The sequence below is a fragment of the Corvus brachyrhynchos genome, unplaced genomic scaffold (assembly GCF_000691975.1).
Source record: "Corvus brachyrhynchos isolate BGI_N302 unplaced genomic scaffold, ASM69197v1 scaffold142, whole genome shotgun sequence".
Lineage (NCBI taxonomy): Eukaryota > Metazoa > Chordata > Aves > Passeriformes > Corvidae > Corvus > Corvus brachyrhynchos.
Window position 1 is genome coordinate 9,902,818 of NW_008237226.1, and position 20,219 is coordinate 9,923,036.

Consider the following 20,219-nt stretch of genomic DNA (forward strand, 5'->3'; position numbering starts at 1 on the left):
GGGGGGTCTTGGCCCAGTGAGGAGAAGGCCGCGCGTGTGGCGCCGGGGGAAAAGCGGGCTGAACCGTGGGCCTTGCCTTTGCGTGAGAGCCCGAGAAGCTGTCTGGGGCCACCTGCTGAAACGTGGTGGTTGTTTCCGCTCATCCTAGGAGAGGGAGATTGGAATAGCATCATATTGGAATTCTTAAGGTTGGAAGACCTCTTGAGTCATTGAGTCCAATCGTTAACCCAGCGTGTCTGTAATCACTGTTAAACTACATTTCCCAAGTGCTGCATGCACACAACGTTTTAAACACTTCCAGGGATAGCGACTCCACTATTTCCCTGGGCAGCCTGTCCCAGTGTCAGCCCTTTCAGTGAAGAAATTTTTGCTAATATCCAACATAAACCTCCCCTGGTGCAGCTTGAGGCTATTTCCTTTTGTTCTGTCCCTTGCTACCTGGGAGAAGAGACTGAGCCCCACCTGAGTCCAGCCTCTTTTCAGGGAGTTGTAGAGAGCAATAAGGTCTCCCCTGGGCCTCATTTTCTCCAAGCTACACAACCCCAGCTCCCTCAGCTGCTCCTCATAGGACTTGTGCTCCAGACCCTTCCCTAGCCCCATTGCCTCTCTCTGGACATGCTCAAGCACCTCAATATCTTTTTTGAAGTGAGGGGCCCAAAACTGGACACAGCACTCAAGGTGTGGCCTCACCAGTGCCAAGTACAGCAAAACCACCAGTTTTCTGGTCCTGCTGGCCGCACTATTTCTGATACAAGCCAGGATGCCATTGGCCTTCTTGGCCACCTGGCTCTTGTTCAGCCACTATCAACCAGCATCCACAGGTAAAACATAGCAGTAGTCAATTCACTGGCAGGAACTGGGGTGTTCCAGCTCATCTCATGGTGTTACTGTAAGCAGTGATGGCTGAGACATGTTGTTCGGAAAATTCCCAGGGCTGATACCCATTAAATGGCAGGAGAGACACAGTCTGGTGATCACCTCAGTGAGGTGGCAGGTCTCAGGGCAAGCCAGGAAGGCGAGCCAGTGAGTGCGAGTCAAGGTCAGGAAGGCATCAGACCAGGTGCAGACATAGGGGACCAACAGTAAAGACTGCTTAAAAGTAGCTCCCAAAGCAAAACGAGGAAAGGACGGTTGAGAAGAGGGTTGCTTCTAGCTTTTTTCATAACAGTTCTTACTAGTGGAAGAGCTGAGTTTGCACTTTTCAAGTTAGATGCTTTAACTCAGTCATCCAAGCTTGAAGGTGGATGCAGTCAGGGCCCTGGCCTATGCCTCTTTGACATTATTTCAGGAAAAATTCAATGTCTTATATGCAGGCTATCCTAAGATGACCAAATTCTTTAGAGTCTGCACAATTTCTTTATGTCTTTGAGAAGATAGCTTATTTACAGCTTTTCAGATTTCTTTTAGCTGTGTTAAGAGCAGTCTAAGAAAAACAGAGACCTTTCTGAGGAGTAAGTCTGATCAAAAGAGCAGCATGAAAGTTTATGTGCCAGCTGGCCTGCTTTGTCAGTGCCAGCTGTGGACTGGGGTAAAATGATAACAGGCTTGCAGAGGCGTCATAAGTAGGAGTCATACAACAGGAGTCAAGTCATCCTTCCTAGCAAAGACAAGACTTCACAGGTATTCTTGATACCTGCAGTAGTAGGAAAGTCATGGACAACCACAGGCACTTTACATGCAGAGGTGTCTTGACAATTCTGGCAATGAGCAAAAATCACATCAATTTGTACCATGCAGTGAAACATGAGAGGGACTAATGTCAGACATTTTGAATGCAAACATACAGGTGAGCCTTCTAGATAATGATGTCTCAAAAGCTTCTGTAAGGAACAAATATATTATGGGTATTGAAAAGGGGCATGTATACAAGAGGAAAATGTATGACTTATACAGATTGCTGAAAAACTTTTGGAATTGAGACTTTTCACCAGAGAAGGAATTAGCTAGAAATTGAACTGCCTTCCTCCCAGCAAGTGTTGGTCTCATTGTCTTCAGGACAGTTTAGCATGTGGGATTTTTTTTTTAAACCCATTGGCTCAGCAACTATATTAAACTGTTTATGTTCTTTTTCATCAGGTCTTTTATTTTCTTTTCTTGGAAAGTATTTCAGTACCTGATTTCTGACTGATGGCATGTATTTTTGTGTTGTCTCTTTTCGGGACTTGACAAGTTTGTACTGTGAGTCAGCATCACTTCACTATTATTAGATGCCCAAAATTAATTTTTCTTCTCAAGCTAGACACCTCCAGTATCCACAGTCATCTTGGATTCTAATCTTTTCTTGCAGCAGTTCTATACAAATGCATTCATGGCACCTTATTCTGCAGCATTCCCACTTTTTCATTTTTTTCAGTGTAACAGATATTCTGAATTCCTGTCTCAGATCTTCATGTTTTCATTCATAAAGGCCACACCTCTTGTTTGCCTTTCTATAAGGAACAAAATAAGTTCTGTTTAGTTCCATGGCTTCTCACACTGTACATGAGTTCTGAGGGGTAGGTAAGTAAGACATTACCAAACACCAAAACAGCTTTCAGAACTATTTCCCCCTTCCTTCTTGACATTGTGGTTTTACATGTTTTCACCTACACCCACAATCTGTTGTGCCCAGTACCTTCTCTCTTGTCCAGCTAGTGTTTCCCCACTTCATTTCTTCATTAATATTAAGTTATTCTGTGAAGGAAGAAAGAGCATATGCCAATTTGGTTCTGTTCTTGTTCTGAAGTCCATGTTCCTTACTATGCTAGGGATATGAGACTTGATCAATCCAGCATAAATTATATTTGATGGATGGACTTTGATGGATGCAGACTTCAGTGTCATCAAATCTGTTGTATCTTATGGTGAGATTTTACAATCCAGCCAAAAAGCACTTTGAAGCTGCTTTTGGCTGCACTTGAACATTAAATGCTTCAGAAGGTTTCATGCTTTCCATAGTCCCTATGGAATCAAAAGATTCTTGTCTGGTGTCGATAGCACCAGTTAGTTTTTCCAGAAGCCAGTCAGATTTTTGGGATGTTGGTTATACTTGTTACTGCTATTTCTCCTTGGTTTTTTTCTGTTTTCTTAGACAGGGATGTGGAAGGAAGAGCATATTTAACATTCTTATCCATTTATATTATGTTTTAACATGGGTTAAGAAAACTGGGATTTGGGGGGTTACATTGTTTTAATATTCATTTGTTAGTAACATGCAGTGAAGCACTTTGTGAATGCAGCAACATTTTGTGAATACATAATTTATCTTCTGTTCCATTCCATTATACATTTTGTATTGAATCAATCTAATATTTCAGTTGCTGTGCATATATATGCATGCTCATATTGGAGCATGCATATAACACTGGAAGTGGGTAAAATGTAAATTCACACATATTGGAAGAAAAATTTTGCACAGTTTTTGGTTGGATAAAAAGGGACAGAGGCAGCATTTACCTCAAAGCAAGTAAAGAGCAGGCTAATCCATCATTTCTGTGCAGGGGTATAACATCTGAAACCATAGTTGTAGTTTGCAATTATGCAGTAAATATGCCAATCATATGTTTGAAAAGAAAAGTGGTGTTTTTTTCTTTTTTTTTTTTTTTAATTGAAGAAAGAAGGTATGTACAAATTAGAATCAAATTACAGTAGTGAAATTCACCTGACAATTTGACTGCTGGGGGAAAAATCATCTGTTTCTATGACTGAAACTCATAATAGGGTTGTCAGAGAACATTAAGTTATGGGAGTGGTAGAAATCATTCTGGAAGGTTGTGGGAAAATTCGTGAAAGAATAAGATTTCTTAATTTAAAATTGCAGTTGAGTCTTCTGTAGATGTGGTATAAATTAACTGAGAAATTATCCTGTTTTCAAAGTAATCTCTAAGCTCTTAAAGCATTTTATTTTTAATGCAGGCAAAATAAGATGAATTTGCCTTTTCCTGACAAGCAGCAAGGTTCACGGTTGTGTGTTTTAAAGGAAAATGCATGCAATCAAGTTAAAGTAAATTGTAAAAGCAAAATTACAAAAAAATCCACAATATTTCCTACTGTGGAAGTGCAAGATCTCTAAAGGACAACATAAAACTAAAAGTGTTAAAAATCTGAGAGGGCTTCTTGAAACTAACATGGTATCTGTAGCATTCTGAGCAGTTGTGCAGGCTTTTAACCAGAATCTTGTGTTTGCAGGCTTGTATTTCACTAATTTTATCCAGATATATAGATTATTGCTTCATTGGTGGCAAGCCATAAAATGAACATCGAGAGCTGTAAGGAAGGAAGTGGAATACCAGTTCTCTTGAGACAGTTTTTCTGTTCAGGTAGGATAGCAGGCTTTGTTCTCCTGAAGTCACCAATAACTGTCTCTAATTATTGAAGTCACTGTTTACAGAAATAGACATAGGTTCTTTGCCTATCTAAAGAGATTAGAAAGTCCTCCAAAAGACAAAATTTCAGTTTTTATCTTGCATGTCTGTTGCTATGTGTAGCACTTTGCACAAGATCTCAAAGTGTTAGGCTTCACTGAAAGCATGGTTATTGTTTCCAGATATTTTATTTCCATTCTGATTGATCACTAGAAAAAATAATCGTGGGACAGTTTTATTTTATGCTCTTCACAATTTTCTAGTTGTTGCCTGAGTCTGAGTTCTGATCAGCCCTCCACGTGGTCCTTTTAGACTGACTTGCATCTTCACTATTTCAATCTTTGTTGCACAGCAGCTGCCTCAAAGTATTTGCTCACTGTGGTGACAGTGGTTTCCTTGTCAATATAGTATCATAGGGAACATAGAGCTTGAGGCAGTATAATAAGTAGGGCAATGTTGGAAAAGGCAAAAATATTTTCTCTCCAAAGCATATTTAACACCTTCAGGGAAATCTTATTGTATTTTCCATTAGCATATATTTATATTTGTATTTTTACAAATATGATTGCAAAAGGTTATTTCTTGCTCTGAGATTCTTTGATGAAAGATGCTATAGATGTGTGGAATATTTAGATAAAGTTGTGCTATTGATTCGCTCCTATTGGTATATGGAACTGAGATCAAAACAGCAGGTACAGCAAGGGAGTTACACATATGCATAGCTTAAACGATGTAAATGTTGACTATCAAATATCAAAGAGTGCTTACATACCTTATATACAGTGTGTGTAGAGCCACCTATAGATCAGAACCCTAAGGGAAATTCTAAGTGCTATTTCCTTCATAGGCAGTTCTGAAAAATATATTTTTTTAATAGTTGAAGTGTAAATAGAGAATATTAATGCTGGAAATGTAAAGGAAATGTGATCTTTGAACAAGAGGAGTGTTTTCATGCTTGCACGTCATTGTAGATACGTTGAAAAACATGCTTTGAGTTTCAAGTGTTGTATCCTATATGCTTTACATGTGCAAACCCCTTTGGCATTGTTTTACATGGTTTTGGTAGGTAAATTTCTGCTATGAATACTTGATACACAGAGGAAGCCTCTTGCTTGGGTTCTGTGCAAGTGCTAGGAAAAAATTGAATAACATTGAATTTCATGTTTGGCACACATTTAAAAGCTAAAATGTTACATTTCCCCTGAAGGGTTTATCCATTCTCTACCTGATAATCCTCTAGGCCTCTAGGATATGGAAGGTTATTTCAGGAGCTAATGAGCATTTTGTGTACACAACGTAAAAGAATTTAAAGATAAGAGAATTACCCCATAGTAATCCAATAATTAATGAGAGTGAAATTCCCTGACTGCAGGAGAATTTGTGAAATTCAGAAAGGTTAACTATTTGAAAAAAGACTTCTATTGCTTTGGGGACTGCTTTGACAAGTATGTGATGAGATGGAGGCCTCGTAATTCTTCAGAGGTCTTGTAATTTTTCATTAGAAATGGTGGACTAGTCTTAAACACTTGGCTCTGGAAGTCTCTTTGTAGATTCTAGGTGTCTTGGTCAGATGTTCAGTAATGCCAGGTTTGGGTAGGCCTGCCTGCTCAGCTTTAATGTCACCGTGTATTGTGCTGGTGTATAGGAGCTGTGGTTTAGGGTCTTTGGCTGTCAGAGTGCGTTGGATGGTGACACTAACGAAGATGTGCAAGTTGAGGGATGGAAATCCCTATGGCTGTTTTCCACTGTCACTGTGATGTAAGAGCAGGCACCAGCCATTAGGATAGTGCCCTATCATGTCAGTAAAAATAGTTACCTCTGAGGAAAGACTAATGGTAGTTTCCTTTTCCCAAGATGATTCAAAGCAGAGGTAGTCTGTGAACTGGTTAAGTGAGTGGTGTTGAGCCACAGATGTCAAGTCACCAGTGATATAGAATGATGTAATGAAACATTAGAGAATATATAAGAGTTGAAGTTAGATTTGGAATAAAATTGGGATTTTCATGCTCTAAGTCTTTGTTTTAATTTTGGTGTGTGTATATTATCACGCTGTGTTTTATTCTTTACCATCTGCTGTGTTATTTCCATGGAATGTGTGTGAAGGAATATGAAACAATTCACCAAACTTCAAGTGAAGGAGAGAATTAAATAACACCAAAGAAAATTTGCAGGTTTGGTATGCATAGGTGTACAAGCTTTACTATTTATTGCTACACTGAAAGCATTGTTTCTGCATCTCTTGTCATGTTTTAAACCATTAAAACCTTGCTGTAAGAATACCAGGAATGTTATTCATTAGCCCTATGTCTAAGGAATATAGATGAAGTCAGTTGCAAGTAGTTCTTTTTCTTCTCTACTTTTGATTTTTTAGTGATACTTTCTAACTCTTTTGGTAGTTGGTAAGGGAAGTGCCCTAAAAGAGCCTTGTGGAAAGGTTTGTGAATCCTTTTTCTCTTTCCAAACAGTTGCTTTATAGTGAGCAAAACATGCATGATGATAGTCCCTAAAAACAGTAGTCTTGTCCTAATCTTTTGCCTCATTCTTTGCTGACTTGTGCAGTTCTAGCATGAAAATGTCAGATTGGAAAGGGTCAATCCTTTGATCCTGTACAGTTTTTAGAAAGATCAAGGTTACAGATTTTTCCCAAGTGCAGCAATGTGGCTACCTGTCATCCAGCAATTATATAGAGACTCAGTTTGTTTAACGTACACCACTGAGCAACCATCAAAGGTTAACCATTTTCCAACATACTAACCTAGCTGGATGCAAACCAACTACTTAATGAAAAATGCTCTTTATCCTGCTCCTGTTTTTCTGAGTAATGCAGTCCAACTCATTTTACTTTAAAAAGTCTTCCTGGCACTTACCTGTGCCAATACACTTGTGTTTTTCATACGTTGTTTTCTTCAGTACTGAACACTTCAGAAAATGGATTTAAGAATGCATCCTTCGGGGGGTGGGGGTGGGGGTGTGTGTGTGTGTGTTGGAAACAAACTGTGGGACAAGTAACCTAAATACTGGAAAGAAACAAGCCTGGTCATTGTGACACCATGGGAAAGAGGATTTGATTTTGCTAGAGCCAGAAGTTTCAAAGGGAAGGGCAGAAACAAACAGATTTGCAAGGGACTGCATTATTTGAGTAGATAAAGGGTACCTACCACAAAGTGCTATGTTCTTAAGATTCAGACAGTGGCATGAATGGTCTGTCTAATGCAGGTTTTTATGGAAGACATATGCCAAGAAGTATTTTAATTAAGCAAATAAAAATGGAAATCCTTAGTATTTACTTTATTCTTGGCAAAAGAGGTTGCAAATATTTTCTTCTGGGAGAGATGTCAAGATTCATAACTGATTACAAAAAGATCAAAAGAAAATATGGGGACAGTAGTTGCAGAAAACCTAGAAGAGGTTTTATGGATAACTCACTAAGGTGTTTTTGATGGCATTGTTCACAAAATCAGATTACTGCAATTTTATACATATATATGGTATGTGATATATTTTATGAAGGTGGTAAGCAGGATTTTGAGCCAAATTCTTCAACAAGGAAGTCCAGGTGTGTGACAGATTGATAGCTTTCTAAGAAACCTGTACATGAATCTGGTCAGCTTAGGCAGTATTCATTCTCCTTAGAAGTAGGAGGCTGTGGTCACCCACCAGAAGATGTGAACAGTGCAGTGAAACATGCATTTCTGTAAAGATGGTAGATTCTTAAGTCTCCCTGACTTCCCTGGTTCAGTGTGGAATGGTACAGACGCACTGTGCTGTGCATTCTTCCCTTTGCATGGGAAGTGAAGACACAGAGACAGTCAGAAATGGTTTTTTGCCACGTGTATTTAGACTTGACAGTCTGCTACATCAGCAATGTTCATGGGCTATTGGGCTTGGCAATCTGCAGATGGAGCAAGTCTTTTGAAGTCTCATGAAAAGTTGTGAGGATCAGAAGAAAATGAAGGATGCACAGCACATGCCATCCTCCACATGCCATTTTGTTCTCTTCTAGACATACCCAGGTTCAGACATTTCAATATCTGAAAAAAAAGATGCAGTGCAGTGATACAACTAGTTCCCAGGTGCTATGAGCCGTTCTGGCTACTGTCCTAAAAATTGCAATAAAGATGCACAAAAGCAAAAGTTTCAGCAGGCTTTTTAGATGAAGGAAAGAAACAAACACCAAAAGCAAGTGTTCCTTGCTAAAACCAAAATTTTTGCAGCCTTACGTTTTAGAAACACTCAGACCTCTGTTCTCCATCCCAGCTTAATGGCCATAGGGAATCTAAAATGGCTTTCTCCAACCCATCCCAAAGTAAATGAATAAATAAATAAGCAAATAAGTAAAAGAATAATCTAACAAGCAACAGATGTTTAAACTTGCTTCAGCTACAATTAAAACAAAGTCTTTGTGCTACGGAGTGTTTTAAATCTTTCCATAGTCACTCCATTTCTCAGTGGCTGTTCTTGTGGTAGGGCTAGTACTTTTCTCCTTAGGCCCTCTCTCTCAACTCTCCACTGTTTCATATAAAAGAGCTTTAACTGTGCCTGGATAGCTCTTCTTTAGCCAACCAAACATCAGACTTCACAGAATGGTTTATGCTTTTACTAAGTTGCTTTACAACTTCCTCACTAAGTCACTTCTCACCGGGGCTAACAAAACAAATCAAATGTGGAACTCCTAAGCCAAGTCAGAGCACTGCTTTTCCTCCCAGCACTCAAAATCAAAAAATAATGCATCCAGACAGTCTAAAAAGAGATTTAAAATGTTTATGTATCAAAAGCAAGTGTGCTGTAGTAATATAGTTCAGAACTGCTATGGGTTTAAACAATGAGACAATTATACACTAGTGTACTACCACTAGAATAGAGCAGGGGACAAGAAATAGACAAAGTGTTCAAAACATTTTTGAGTGGTTTAGTATTTTTTACTTAAGCGGATGGTAGTAAAAATCACTCTTTGACAGGAGTTATCATTGCAGGTTAGTAAACAGAACTGTATTATCCTTTCAGGGGATTTTGATTTAGGCTTCTTTTCTGATAGCTGACTTCTTTCTCTAAATTTTATTTTCCATTACATTCAAGAAGTACCATATTTCATAAACATCCCTATTAAAGAAGTTGTCCAGATTTTCATTTCTATTTAATTTCTATTAATTTGTGGTAGTAATGAAGGATTAAGAAGGCCTGAACTTTAGGTAATATAACATTACCTCTTTCACCATCATATCAAGCCAAAGGGAGGTAAGAAAACGCAAACTCCCAAAATGGAGTTACAGTCCAGTGTTTCTAGAGAATTCTCTCAGCAATTAGTAGAGACAACTTATTTTCAGAGCATGTTGTTCCATAAGCATTAATTAAAAATGAAGAGTATTTTCTTGTCATGGAAGTACTGAGTAAGGTAGATTTTTGATTATTAACTCAGTGGTAGGCAATATCTCATGTAAATCACACTTTTCTAGTGTGTCAGCCCACATAACTCATAGAAGGAGTGAGCTGAAAGGCTGGATGTCTTTCAAAAAGATGCATGGGCAGGCTTTTTGTTGTGGGGGTGACGTTCAGGCAAAATTAACAAATCCAATGACAGAATGTCTGCTTAACTCATAAATCTCTAGAGAATTTTCAGGTTTAGCCTGGAGCGATGTTTATATGTATGTCAATGAACTTAAAATCAAAGCCCTTTGCCTACGGGAAAGGAAATGCATCATGAGAATAGGATACCTTCCAACTCTAAGGATTCCTTATAATTTTCAACTGAACACCTCCAGGTTAATACTGTAGCAACAGGACTCTCACAGTGGAATGTATTGAACAGTCCTTTCTTGATTAATGTTGTACTTCTTCAGGAAGGATATAAAGGTCAAGGTTAGAAGGACTAAAGTGATTTACTAGCAGAAATCTGTTAGGTATTTTGAAGGGTGTTATTCAAATGTCTGCTTTATTTCCAAACAAATAACTGAGCTTGGATTGGGTGGTTTTGATTCCAAGGCTGCTGGAGACAGCAATAGATTTGTTACTATTATTAAATAACTGAATAAATAAACTTCTCAAGGGCCTTTCTAGTCTAGATTGCAAATGTCAGGCCCTTACGACTTCCACAGTTGATAAATGTCTTAATGACACATACTATCTACTACTGCCTCTATGAAGTGTGCCTCTGAGTGCCTCCATGCTATCAAAACAGTAAGCATCTGGCTAAGTCTGTTTCTAGTGATGTCTGAGGAAAATTGATTTCCACTCATTATAAAACAATTTACCCCTTAGCTGGGAGCAGATTTCATCAACTCAAAAGTAATGAAATAGTGATGGCAGATTAACAGATTATTTCTAATTTATTCACTTTTAGTTTTCTAAAGAAGCAAGTATGAGAAATTATAAAATTATTAGTTTCTTTTTTAGATGTTTGAAATGCTTTATAAGAAGCCCTCAGAATTCTGATCTGCCTATATGATTTAACATCACTGAGAGAGTCAACTTCTATATATTTTTGGAGTAATAAATCTAGACTATTTATAGTCTAATTTATGAAAAAAATTATCTAATCTGTCTCTACATTGTACTCTTTCAAAACCTTTACATACTTCTTGTATCTATTTGACTCAATACTTTAGGTGAAAATTTTAGCATGTTTGTCTTTCCTTTTTAACTCTGAAGCAAACTTAAAATGTATTATATTTAAAATTATTTCAGTTTAAGCAGTACTATTTCACTGAGTCTTTGAGAAACTTTAGTGTCCTCCAGAAGAGTCACTGTCCCCTCTCCACTGAGTCACTGTCCTCCACAAGAGCAATGGCCCATATCCTGCCCACTGCAACTTTACATGTTGAAGATTTTCCAAAAGAAACTAATTAGATGTACTCGTATAATGTCTTTTGTCTTGATCCTTGGATAGACCCCTGTGAGTTCACATGTAACAGGATGAAACAGAAAGCAGATTGTTTAGGCCACATTGAAGCATTCAGAGCTACAAGTTGCATCACAGAGTAACATTATTCCTTCAGAAAATTCTATATGAACAGATTTCTAGTGCTGCTTCCCTGCAGATCTCTCCCACAAAAGGCCCCTCATGGCCAAAGAAGAGATCTTAGCTAACTCAGGCAGCACATCAAAGTTAAGTTGCTGCTGATGGACACAGCTCCTGCTGGCATCCCTCACGTTCCCCCAAATATGCTGGACGTAGAGATGGGCCCCGTGGTCTTTCTACAGCATGTCCAGCAAAATTTCACAAAGTCATTTTAGCAGAAGTGTGTCAGATTATTCGCCTTTGAGTAGTTCTGTGTAAAAAGGCAATATAGAAGTTATAATCTCTATTTCTAAATGCAAGCTCCTGTCAAATGTATATTTTGTTCCTACAGTCCAACTTCACTGACTGCAGAAGAGTTATGAGCAAGATATGCAGTTTTTTTCACCATTCTTATTTCTGGAAGTTAAGCACAGAACAGGTAGGGCAGCTTTACTGATTTTTAGTGACTATTGGCCTTGAAATTGGTTAAATTTTGGTCCGTTATCTCAATCTTTTGTGCTTTATCATCTTGAATAAGTAGCTGGATAACAATTTAAGAATAGATAGATGTTTGGCATTTGGGAAAAATTCTTCTGTCATGAAATGATTGAACGAGACTATAATGTCTGTTAAAATAAAAAAAAAAAAATCTGTGAGTCTGCTGGACTGATATGCCTAGAAGCAATGTAATTTCAGTTCTCTCCCTGCTAACTCCTTTATTTATCATCTCTCCTTTTATGCTTAAAAGAAGCACCTTTAAGATCAGAGAATTTAAGTATAAATCGTCTCTGGTCTCATCATTTTAATATTTTCACAGTCACAAAACTGAATTTGAAACAACTAGGTCATTAATGCAATGGGGTTTTTTAACTGTGCTATCATGTGGATCACTTAAAATTTAATTTAAAAGTATATATCTCTTTTACATATGGCAAATTTTAAAGTGAATTCTTGCAAGTAACTTTGAGGAAAAATCATTGCATTTTGTCAATAAAATTTAGGATTCAGTAAGTCAAGTCAGGCAGCAGCAGTGATTTTCAAACAGTTCTTAATGACCAAGATCTCTGCCAAGAACTTCATGATGAATCTTTTGGAATTAAAATGCAAAATAGGATGAGATAAAAAGAAAGTCAAAGAGAGCTTGTGTGAGACCTTATCAGGCAAGATTTTTCATTACTCTCCTCTTCTGTAATTTTTACTTTGGGTGCAAATGGATTGTAAAAGTTAATGAATTAAGAACAGCAGAATCCCATGGTGGAATCTTGCCCAGTGTTTAAATCTAGCTTGAAAGATTAAGAACAGGTGATTCATGGCACTATGTGTTGAAAGGTAGATTAATTACTAATTTTCTGATACATTCTATAAGAATTTGTGGATAAATGTGCCGGACTCTATTGGTTCTGTGGAAAAAATGAAACCATATGTAATTTATACCATTATTCTGACTTGATCATCACTAATGAAAAGAAAAAAAAATGGTGATGTCTCACTAGCTTGTAAAACTTCTCAAACATACACTTCTTCTGAAATGTAGAGCTTGAGAATTGTTAAATAAGAACCTGGCTTGGACCAATAAGCACCATCTGTTAAACGGTCATATAAGATTTTTATATCCAGAAAGATTGTTTCAATGTTAAATTTCATGGATAGACTTTTTAAAACCAAATAATCTCCCTTTTTTTAAGTATTGTGACTGGTTAAAATGTGTGCATTTTCATAGAGAGCCAGACAATACAGTTTTTTAGCAGTGTTTATTTTTTGTAAAAAAAAAAAAAGAAACCAATGAATTTGAAAGGAAGTCATATTTGTCTTTTGATTGCACACTTTTTAAACAAAAATAATACAGGGTGAAGAATGAAAAAATACAGTTTTTATGTTGCTATGTCAAAATAACACCTAAGTCTATGAATGTTCAAAATTAAAATATATATACCAAGAATGCTAAAATGTCTATTTTACATTATCTACAAAATGTATGTTCTAATCCAGCCCCAAATCATAGGAAAATACTTTGATACATATGAAAAGCTATAAACATAAGGAAATTTTGAAGGGATATAACACACATAAAAGCTCATTAAATAATTACAACAACAAATAAATAGTTTGTTCAGCTTTACTTTTTGATTGCTGCCATGCATATTTTAATTTTTGGTATACTGAGATAAGAGAAAGGTGAGCATGCAAAGCACTTTTTTTTAGAATTAATCTGAAAGCAGATACAAGGTGGTGTATTTTTAAGCTGTTGTCAGAAGATCATAAAACATGATATAAAAGGCAATAGATGTGATAACTGTTCTCAGGAAAACACACAACAAAGCATCATTTTACAAAATTGACTTCAGTGAATACTCTTGGCAAATTTTCTTTTCTTCCATGGCTGGAGAAAATGTAAAAGTTTATAGTGTGGTTTTGGAAGGCTTGTATTATTCCCCATCTTGAGCATTTGGAAAATCACCCAAAAGGTCCATATGCTGAGAATGCCCCTTTTGATTTTGGTCAAAGCAGTAAGCATGTAGTGTCAACTGAGAACACAGCAATGGCAGACTTGTCTTTAAGCAGTCAGAATGGTAAAGCAAATGGTTACAGGTGAGTTCAATTTTGGCACAAGGAGAGAGAGATGAGAGAGCAGAGAATGTCTGACTTCTAACTTGTACTATGCTTGCTGGATTTACTGGCTCTTTTCCTTTCTTTGTGGTGCTGGATGGGTTTTGCTTGAGAGGTTCCCTCGAAGTTGTGGCTGGACTCATTGTGCTGCCTGGTGTATCGCTTGCACTTGCAGGCCGTGACCACAGTTATTTTGTAGGTTCTTATACTTCCATCCTGGCACTGAAGCTGGATCCTCTGAGTGCGAGTTTTGTCATTGACACACCTCCACTCTTGCGAGCTCCGCCTGCTCCAGTACTTGGTTCCGTAACCTCCTCCAATCCAGTTGGGGAGCAGTGGCAAAGGGAGGCATTCACCAGCACACACCAGTTCCTTCAGGGGATTAATGCTGGTGCACTGGCCATCTGAGATATACTTGGTAGATCTCAGTTCTCGACAACCAACTTGAACGCGATCTGCAGAATGCACAGAACAAGAAACATTGATATTCAGAATGGAGTGATTTCCTTAACCAGTCATTTTCACATTAATCAGGTATGTTTTGCAGAAGTTAAAGTAGGCTGTAATCTTTACAGGGCATCTCTTTACTGTTGTGTCCCCCATCACAAGGGCCTCAAGTGCTGATGGTATCTCTGGATAATACCACAGCATAAAAAAATCCTAATGACATGCACTTCAGCAGTTGTGGTAGAAGAGGCAATTTTATTCTCTATCCTTCTTCTCAGGGACATACCTTTTAGAAGAGGAAAAAATGCCCCAAGGGAAGAAATGTTTCCTGCTTGTTCTTAGTCTAGGGAATCTGCTCTGTGATATTTATAACAATCATGTTGGATCATTAGCAAGGGGGAAAACAGTGCTTTGGAAACAGTTGAAGTGTTTTTAAATGAATTTCAAATAGTGTGTTTCTTCTCATTCCATGGTTACAGTGGACTGAGTCTCCCATGAACTCTGCAGCTCCAAGCAGACACTGCAGAAGTGGTAACAGCTGAAGTTACCACAGAATGGGGTTCTGTCTATGAATGATTAGCAGTAACAATTTCAGAGGGGTCGTTTTGCCCTCAAGAGAACACCATCTTTGTAACTGTAGTAGTGTGTATATTATATGTAACATAGAGGATCCTGCAAATTCTCTCAGGCAGCTGACAGACTCAACATGCAGAGCTTCTCATACAGGCATGTTTGTACCCGTCTATATGTGCAGCTCTGCACCCTGCAATAAACACAACTGTTTATTTCAGTAATTACACTTTGAAATAAACGCCCACAGTGTGCTTAATTTTAATAAGCAATCTTTACTTGGCTGTGCTCTCCCTCTTTCCGAAGGACAATTACGGCACAGATTCTACACACAATGCAATTAACTAACGCTTTTAAAATAGAAGTAATTACTAGAAACATTTCAGAGTGAATCATAAAAGGCTTTGAAGGTACATCTACATATCACAGCTACAGGCTGCTTCTGTTTCTACTTGGATTTTTGGAAGCAAGTTCTGAACTGAGGCACTGCGTTAAGATTGCTTCACCCTGTCCTCTGTGTCTCAGGGTGGGCAGGCAGAGGGACTGTAAATCTGCAGGCTGATCCTAGGGACTATTGACAGGGCTGCTCTAATGCCTGCTTTGCAGAAAAGATTGAAACCTGCCTTCTGGCAGCTGCACTCAGGAATGCACCTGGAAGCAGCTGGTCACAGCTCTAAGTTTGTCTTTCCTTCTGTTTTTCTGTCTTCCCTGGCTCAGCTTTTCACCAGTGACAGCTCAGTGACAATGAATACCTACTGGGCTGTTCCAGTAATCTCATAATGATGAGATGTTTCCTGTGCATTTAAACCCTTAGCATTCATAGAAGCTGACACACCTGGCTTAGCTGAAAGGTACCGGTGTCACTTGTTACCTTCACTTTCTAGGGATGACTCTATTTTTATCAAGTTGCTGTGGGTTGATGTGCATGTGTTTCTCTATTTGGATTTCTTTCATTTTAAGAAGGGGCAGGGAGGGAACAGATAAAGTCAGCAGGTTTCCAGATCTGCACGTATCTGACATATATACATAAAACTCAGAAGGGAAAGACTGGATATAAAAAAGGCAAGTTAGAGCAGAGATCATAGGTAAATTACGAGCTGATTTGTTTACTTTTGCTGGAGGTGTTAAGCGGGTAAGTGCTAAAGCAGGAAGTAAAACTAAACAGCGGGAACAAAATTCAGAGTTTTTTATTGCACTTGAAAAGTAGCCCAGACACCTCCCCTGCCCGCAGTTGGAGGTGAGTTAAAAAAGAGAGCGCTCTGGAAATGCCTCTCTCTCCTTTTCCTTTATCTCGCTTCCCTGCCGGATAACCCATAAACCCTGCATTCCTGGATGAACCTCCCTCAGGAAGTAACCTGCCCGAGAGAGCCGGTCCTACAGGACTTCCCAGCACGGGGGTGGGAGGGCGGCTGGCTCGGGGGCCGCCCGGCGAGGCAGATCCCGGCCGGGAACCAGCAGCATCTCCCCGTGGCCCGGCTTCCCCCAGGCGCCGGTTCTCTGGAGCGCCGCGCTCGGGCAGGGGGGTGGGGGGGCCGGGGCGCTGCCACGGGATGCGCAGCTCCGAGGGGCTCCGCTCCCGCTCCCGGGGCCGGGCCAGGCGGGGCTGCCGCCCAGGGCTGCGGTGGAAGTGCCGCCGGTGGGATACTCACTGTTACGGTCGGATCCAGTGCTGGTGTAGTGCCTGCCTCCGTTCCTAGCTTGATTCAATGTACTGTTGCTGCTTGGGCTCGCCGCAGCGGGTTTAACAACGTGGGAATAAAGTATCTCTGTGGCATCGTTCTTGAAAGCCAAGGAGCTTCTCGTGAAGATGCAAGCCAGGAGAAAGCCATAGAAGTGAATGGCAGGGAGAAGCATGGCTGGTTCAGTCTCTGTCTGACAGAGCTGGATGAAATCTTTTCCTTCTGCTTCTTCTGTGTAACTGAAATTGCTCTTGAAGCTTTCCTTTATATATTCAGAGAGGTTTGGCATTCATTCAGGTGTAAAGTTGTGGATAGCTTCAGAATGAAAACCCACAAAAGGGGTGGGGTCCCTACATGAGCTGCGAAGACCTTTCACCAATAGGAGAGAAGCCTGCAGTAAAGGAGGAGTTAGATGCACTAATTGCAGGATTCCTATTTGGGGCTTTAGAGGGTATCAGAAAACTCTTAGGCACCAGCACGCAGCAGCATTCGGGCTGAGACCTAGAGACTGCCGGCTCTACCCTGCCATTCCCTATGGTCCTGCGTGCCTGGCACTTTCGCGTGATGTGACTAACACGGCGTCAGAACGAGTCTCTCCTGCCCCTTCTATGCAAAGTTAGGTACCCTCTTCTCAAACTGAGCTGATAGGATGCATCTATAAGGACGCAAAAATTTATAGAACTTACAGAAGACTGCTAGTTACACAAATACTGTCTGCAATATGCCAAGATAATTTAAAAAAATATTGTGAATAATTTAAATCTGCCTCTAGATGCTTTAAATTATGCAGCTTTGATCAACAGGGAGTACTGCAAGAGAAAGTACTTGGTTTAGGGGAATATTCTCTCCCTGGTGTGCAGAGTTATAAGTATGTATTTCTGTATCACCACACATAAAAAGTATCTCCTTTAGGCTCCTTAGTACAAACATATCCATATTCGTAGCCTCTCACCATGTTCATTCACCAAAGTAGTCTTTTTTAGTTTTGTACATTGCCTAGAGCATTCTTATATTTTAATGTATTATTTCATGTGATAAAGGAAACAAAGAGAACACATGCAAATCTTTTTTCAAAATTTCAGGAAAATAATCCTTACTTTGACATACTATTTTATTGTGTCACACACTTACTTGATTTTACATAAAATTACATGGCCCAGATACACACACCAGTGTAAACTGGGATTTACCACTAGGCCAATGCTTGTCTGCATCATGGTGAATGCTCTATAGATTTTCAATATAAATAAAACAGCAATCAACACTGAAGACTCTAGTGTTCTAACTAGAAACTAACCTTTTTCCTGAGAAAAATTACAGCCTTGCAGAAGGCCATACTATGTAAAGGTTAGACTCTAATCTCACGTTCTCTGTAACTGAGTTGATATCTAAAGTCACACTGGATTTTATTGCTGTAATAAAATCAGAAGTGGAACACAGGTTAGTTACATCTACTGCCAGGATCAAAATCTCATTCATTCAGGGAAGACAACTTTGTTTCACCCTAGTCACAAGCAGACATTTGTCTATATCAGCAACACTTTCCTCTTGGATCACTAAGAAAGTTATCCTGGATTTCAACAGGAGTAAGGACAGATCCACAGTGAGTGCCACACTGATAGCTTTTGCTTAAAAGACGCAGGAAAAACAGGAGTGTTGCAAGGTGAAGTGAGTTTTACTGGCAGAGCTGTGTGTGGGGAAGTTGAGTTGATTGCCTGCATCTATTATGACTAGCCCAACCCAGTTCTGGAATAACAAGAATGTTGCAAGGCAGAGTGAGATCTTTCAGAGGAGTAATGTATGGAGGAGTGGGATCACTGCTAGCCCCTTACAAAGCTCCAGGTTCCACTCTCATGGAACATCTAATCTAACCACAGAAGCAAAGACAGGCATTTTACCTTCCCTTAAAAAAAAAAAAAAATTCTTAAGCAAATGATCAAAAAAGATATGTACATTACAGGTCATTAATATTTGAGCTTTTTTTTTTTTCAACAGCAGTGAACCTTGTTGATGTTCAAGTCCTACTTCATTTTTTCTCATATTCACAGATCATACAGATCTTTACACATCTCACCTTCCCTGCAGGATAGTCTCTGTGCTGAACTGAGCCACTGTAATTAAAAGCATGGAACCAATTTTTCAGTTATCCACAGTACCTGTGTATACCAGTCAGGAGACCTCTTCCTAGTAGAGAGATTTCCCCACATTAGACAAGACTTAAGAAAGTCAGAAGTTTCCTTGTGAGCTATTTTCTTTGAAATAAAGCATATAATCTTCTCACAGGGAAAATGAATGGGACTTTGGAGTCGTTATAGGGCTGGGTCTACAAGGAGCTTGCTAGGCCTCAACCTTTTCAGGTTTCAATGAAAGTTAATGATCATCCTTTCAAATTTAGTCTACACGAAACCATTAAGTTTGTCACGTACATCTCTTGGTCTTGTCACTTGGAGAAGGAAGACCTCAAGAAAAGCTCCTTACAGCCTTTGTAAAGGAAAAGGTTGGCCCTGAATTTGCCGTAGGAAAGATAATACAGATTACCTCATTTGTTTTTTTCTGAGCACTAGACACAGAGTAGACATTATTTTATTTTTACTTTTATTTTCCACTTGTTACAAATATTATATGAAAATATTGTGATTTCAGTTTCTTGGTCAGTACTGTCAGCCTCCCTGCTTTGACAGGTAAGCAGGCTTCTGAGGAGTTTGTCAGTTAATTTGATTTATACTTTCTTTATCAAACCTAGAGATTGCAGTCTTTCACTTTTTCTGAATCTCCCTGAGAGAGATTGGAAGTTGCTTGAAGGAATTCTGATCAGACAAATTTGGTTATTCTTTCTCAGTGAACTTCAGAATCAAAAGGTGTTTCTTGCTTAGCTCAGAATGAGTTCCCAGACTTAAACTATATTTTGCTATCATTAGTTAGATGTTGTGATAAGTTCTCAAAGGTGAAGGCTCTAATCCTTGTAGCCTCCAAAATAGACTTATACAATGTATAGTCTGTTCTCATTCTAGTCAAATTCGATGTCTTGTGTAGAACATTGCTCTGCTTAATCTGTAATATTGGCCATAAGGAATACATTACACAAGGTCTTTGAAGTCTGTACTGGCTTCCTTTTTGCCTCCGGGCATAACTCAGGATGTTCTTATTGATCTATAAAACTCTATGTGCTTTGAGTCCTAGGCAATAAATTCTCTCTCCTTTATCTTCCATTATGATGCTTAAGATCAGCCAGGGCATACTGACTGTACCTGAGTGTCTGGAGAGGTTGAATGCTCAGTATGAAGGGTCCAGGAGTCTGGATTTCACTACTCCCGAGGATACACGAGAGCTTTGTTCTGCTTCTTGGCATGGTGTAAAGGCCCTTGTTTAGTCAGATGCTTGAAAAGTGACTGTGGAGAAGGCACAGGGCAGAAACCCATTAACTAGATTAATTTAAATGTTTGTACATGTACCCAGGAATAAAGTGCTACATATAACTGCATGCTTTTTTCAACTTAACTGCTCCTCCTATCTTAACAGCCTTGCTTCTGAGTGAACCTTAAACACAGTGGTAAAGCCATCCATCACTCTTCAGAGAGA

The 20,219-nt window shown here is 39.0% G+C and overlaps 1 protein-coding gene across 1 annotated transcript; it reads right to left on the bottom strand.

Moving 5' to 3' along the window:
- Positions 1 to 13,073: 13,073 nt before the first annotated feature.
- Positions 13,074 to 16,994, bottom strand: SOSTDC1 (sclerostin domain containing 1). Its single transcript, XM_008629950.2, has 2 exons — positions 16,611 to 16,994; positions 13,074 to 14,399 (listed from the first exon to the last, which is right to left on the bottom strand). The coding sequence occupies exons 1-2, from the start codon at positions 16,927 to 16,929 to the stop codon at positions 13,984 to 13,986; spliced, it is 735 nt and encodes a 244-aa protein (XP_008628172.1). The 5' UTR covers positions 16,930 to 16,994; the 3' UTR covers positions 13,074 to 13,983.
- Between the last annotated feature and the right edge of the window lie 3,225 nt (positions 16,995 to 20,219).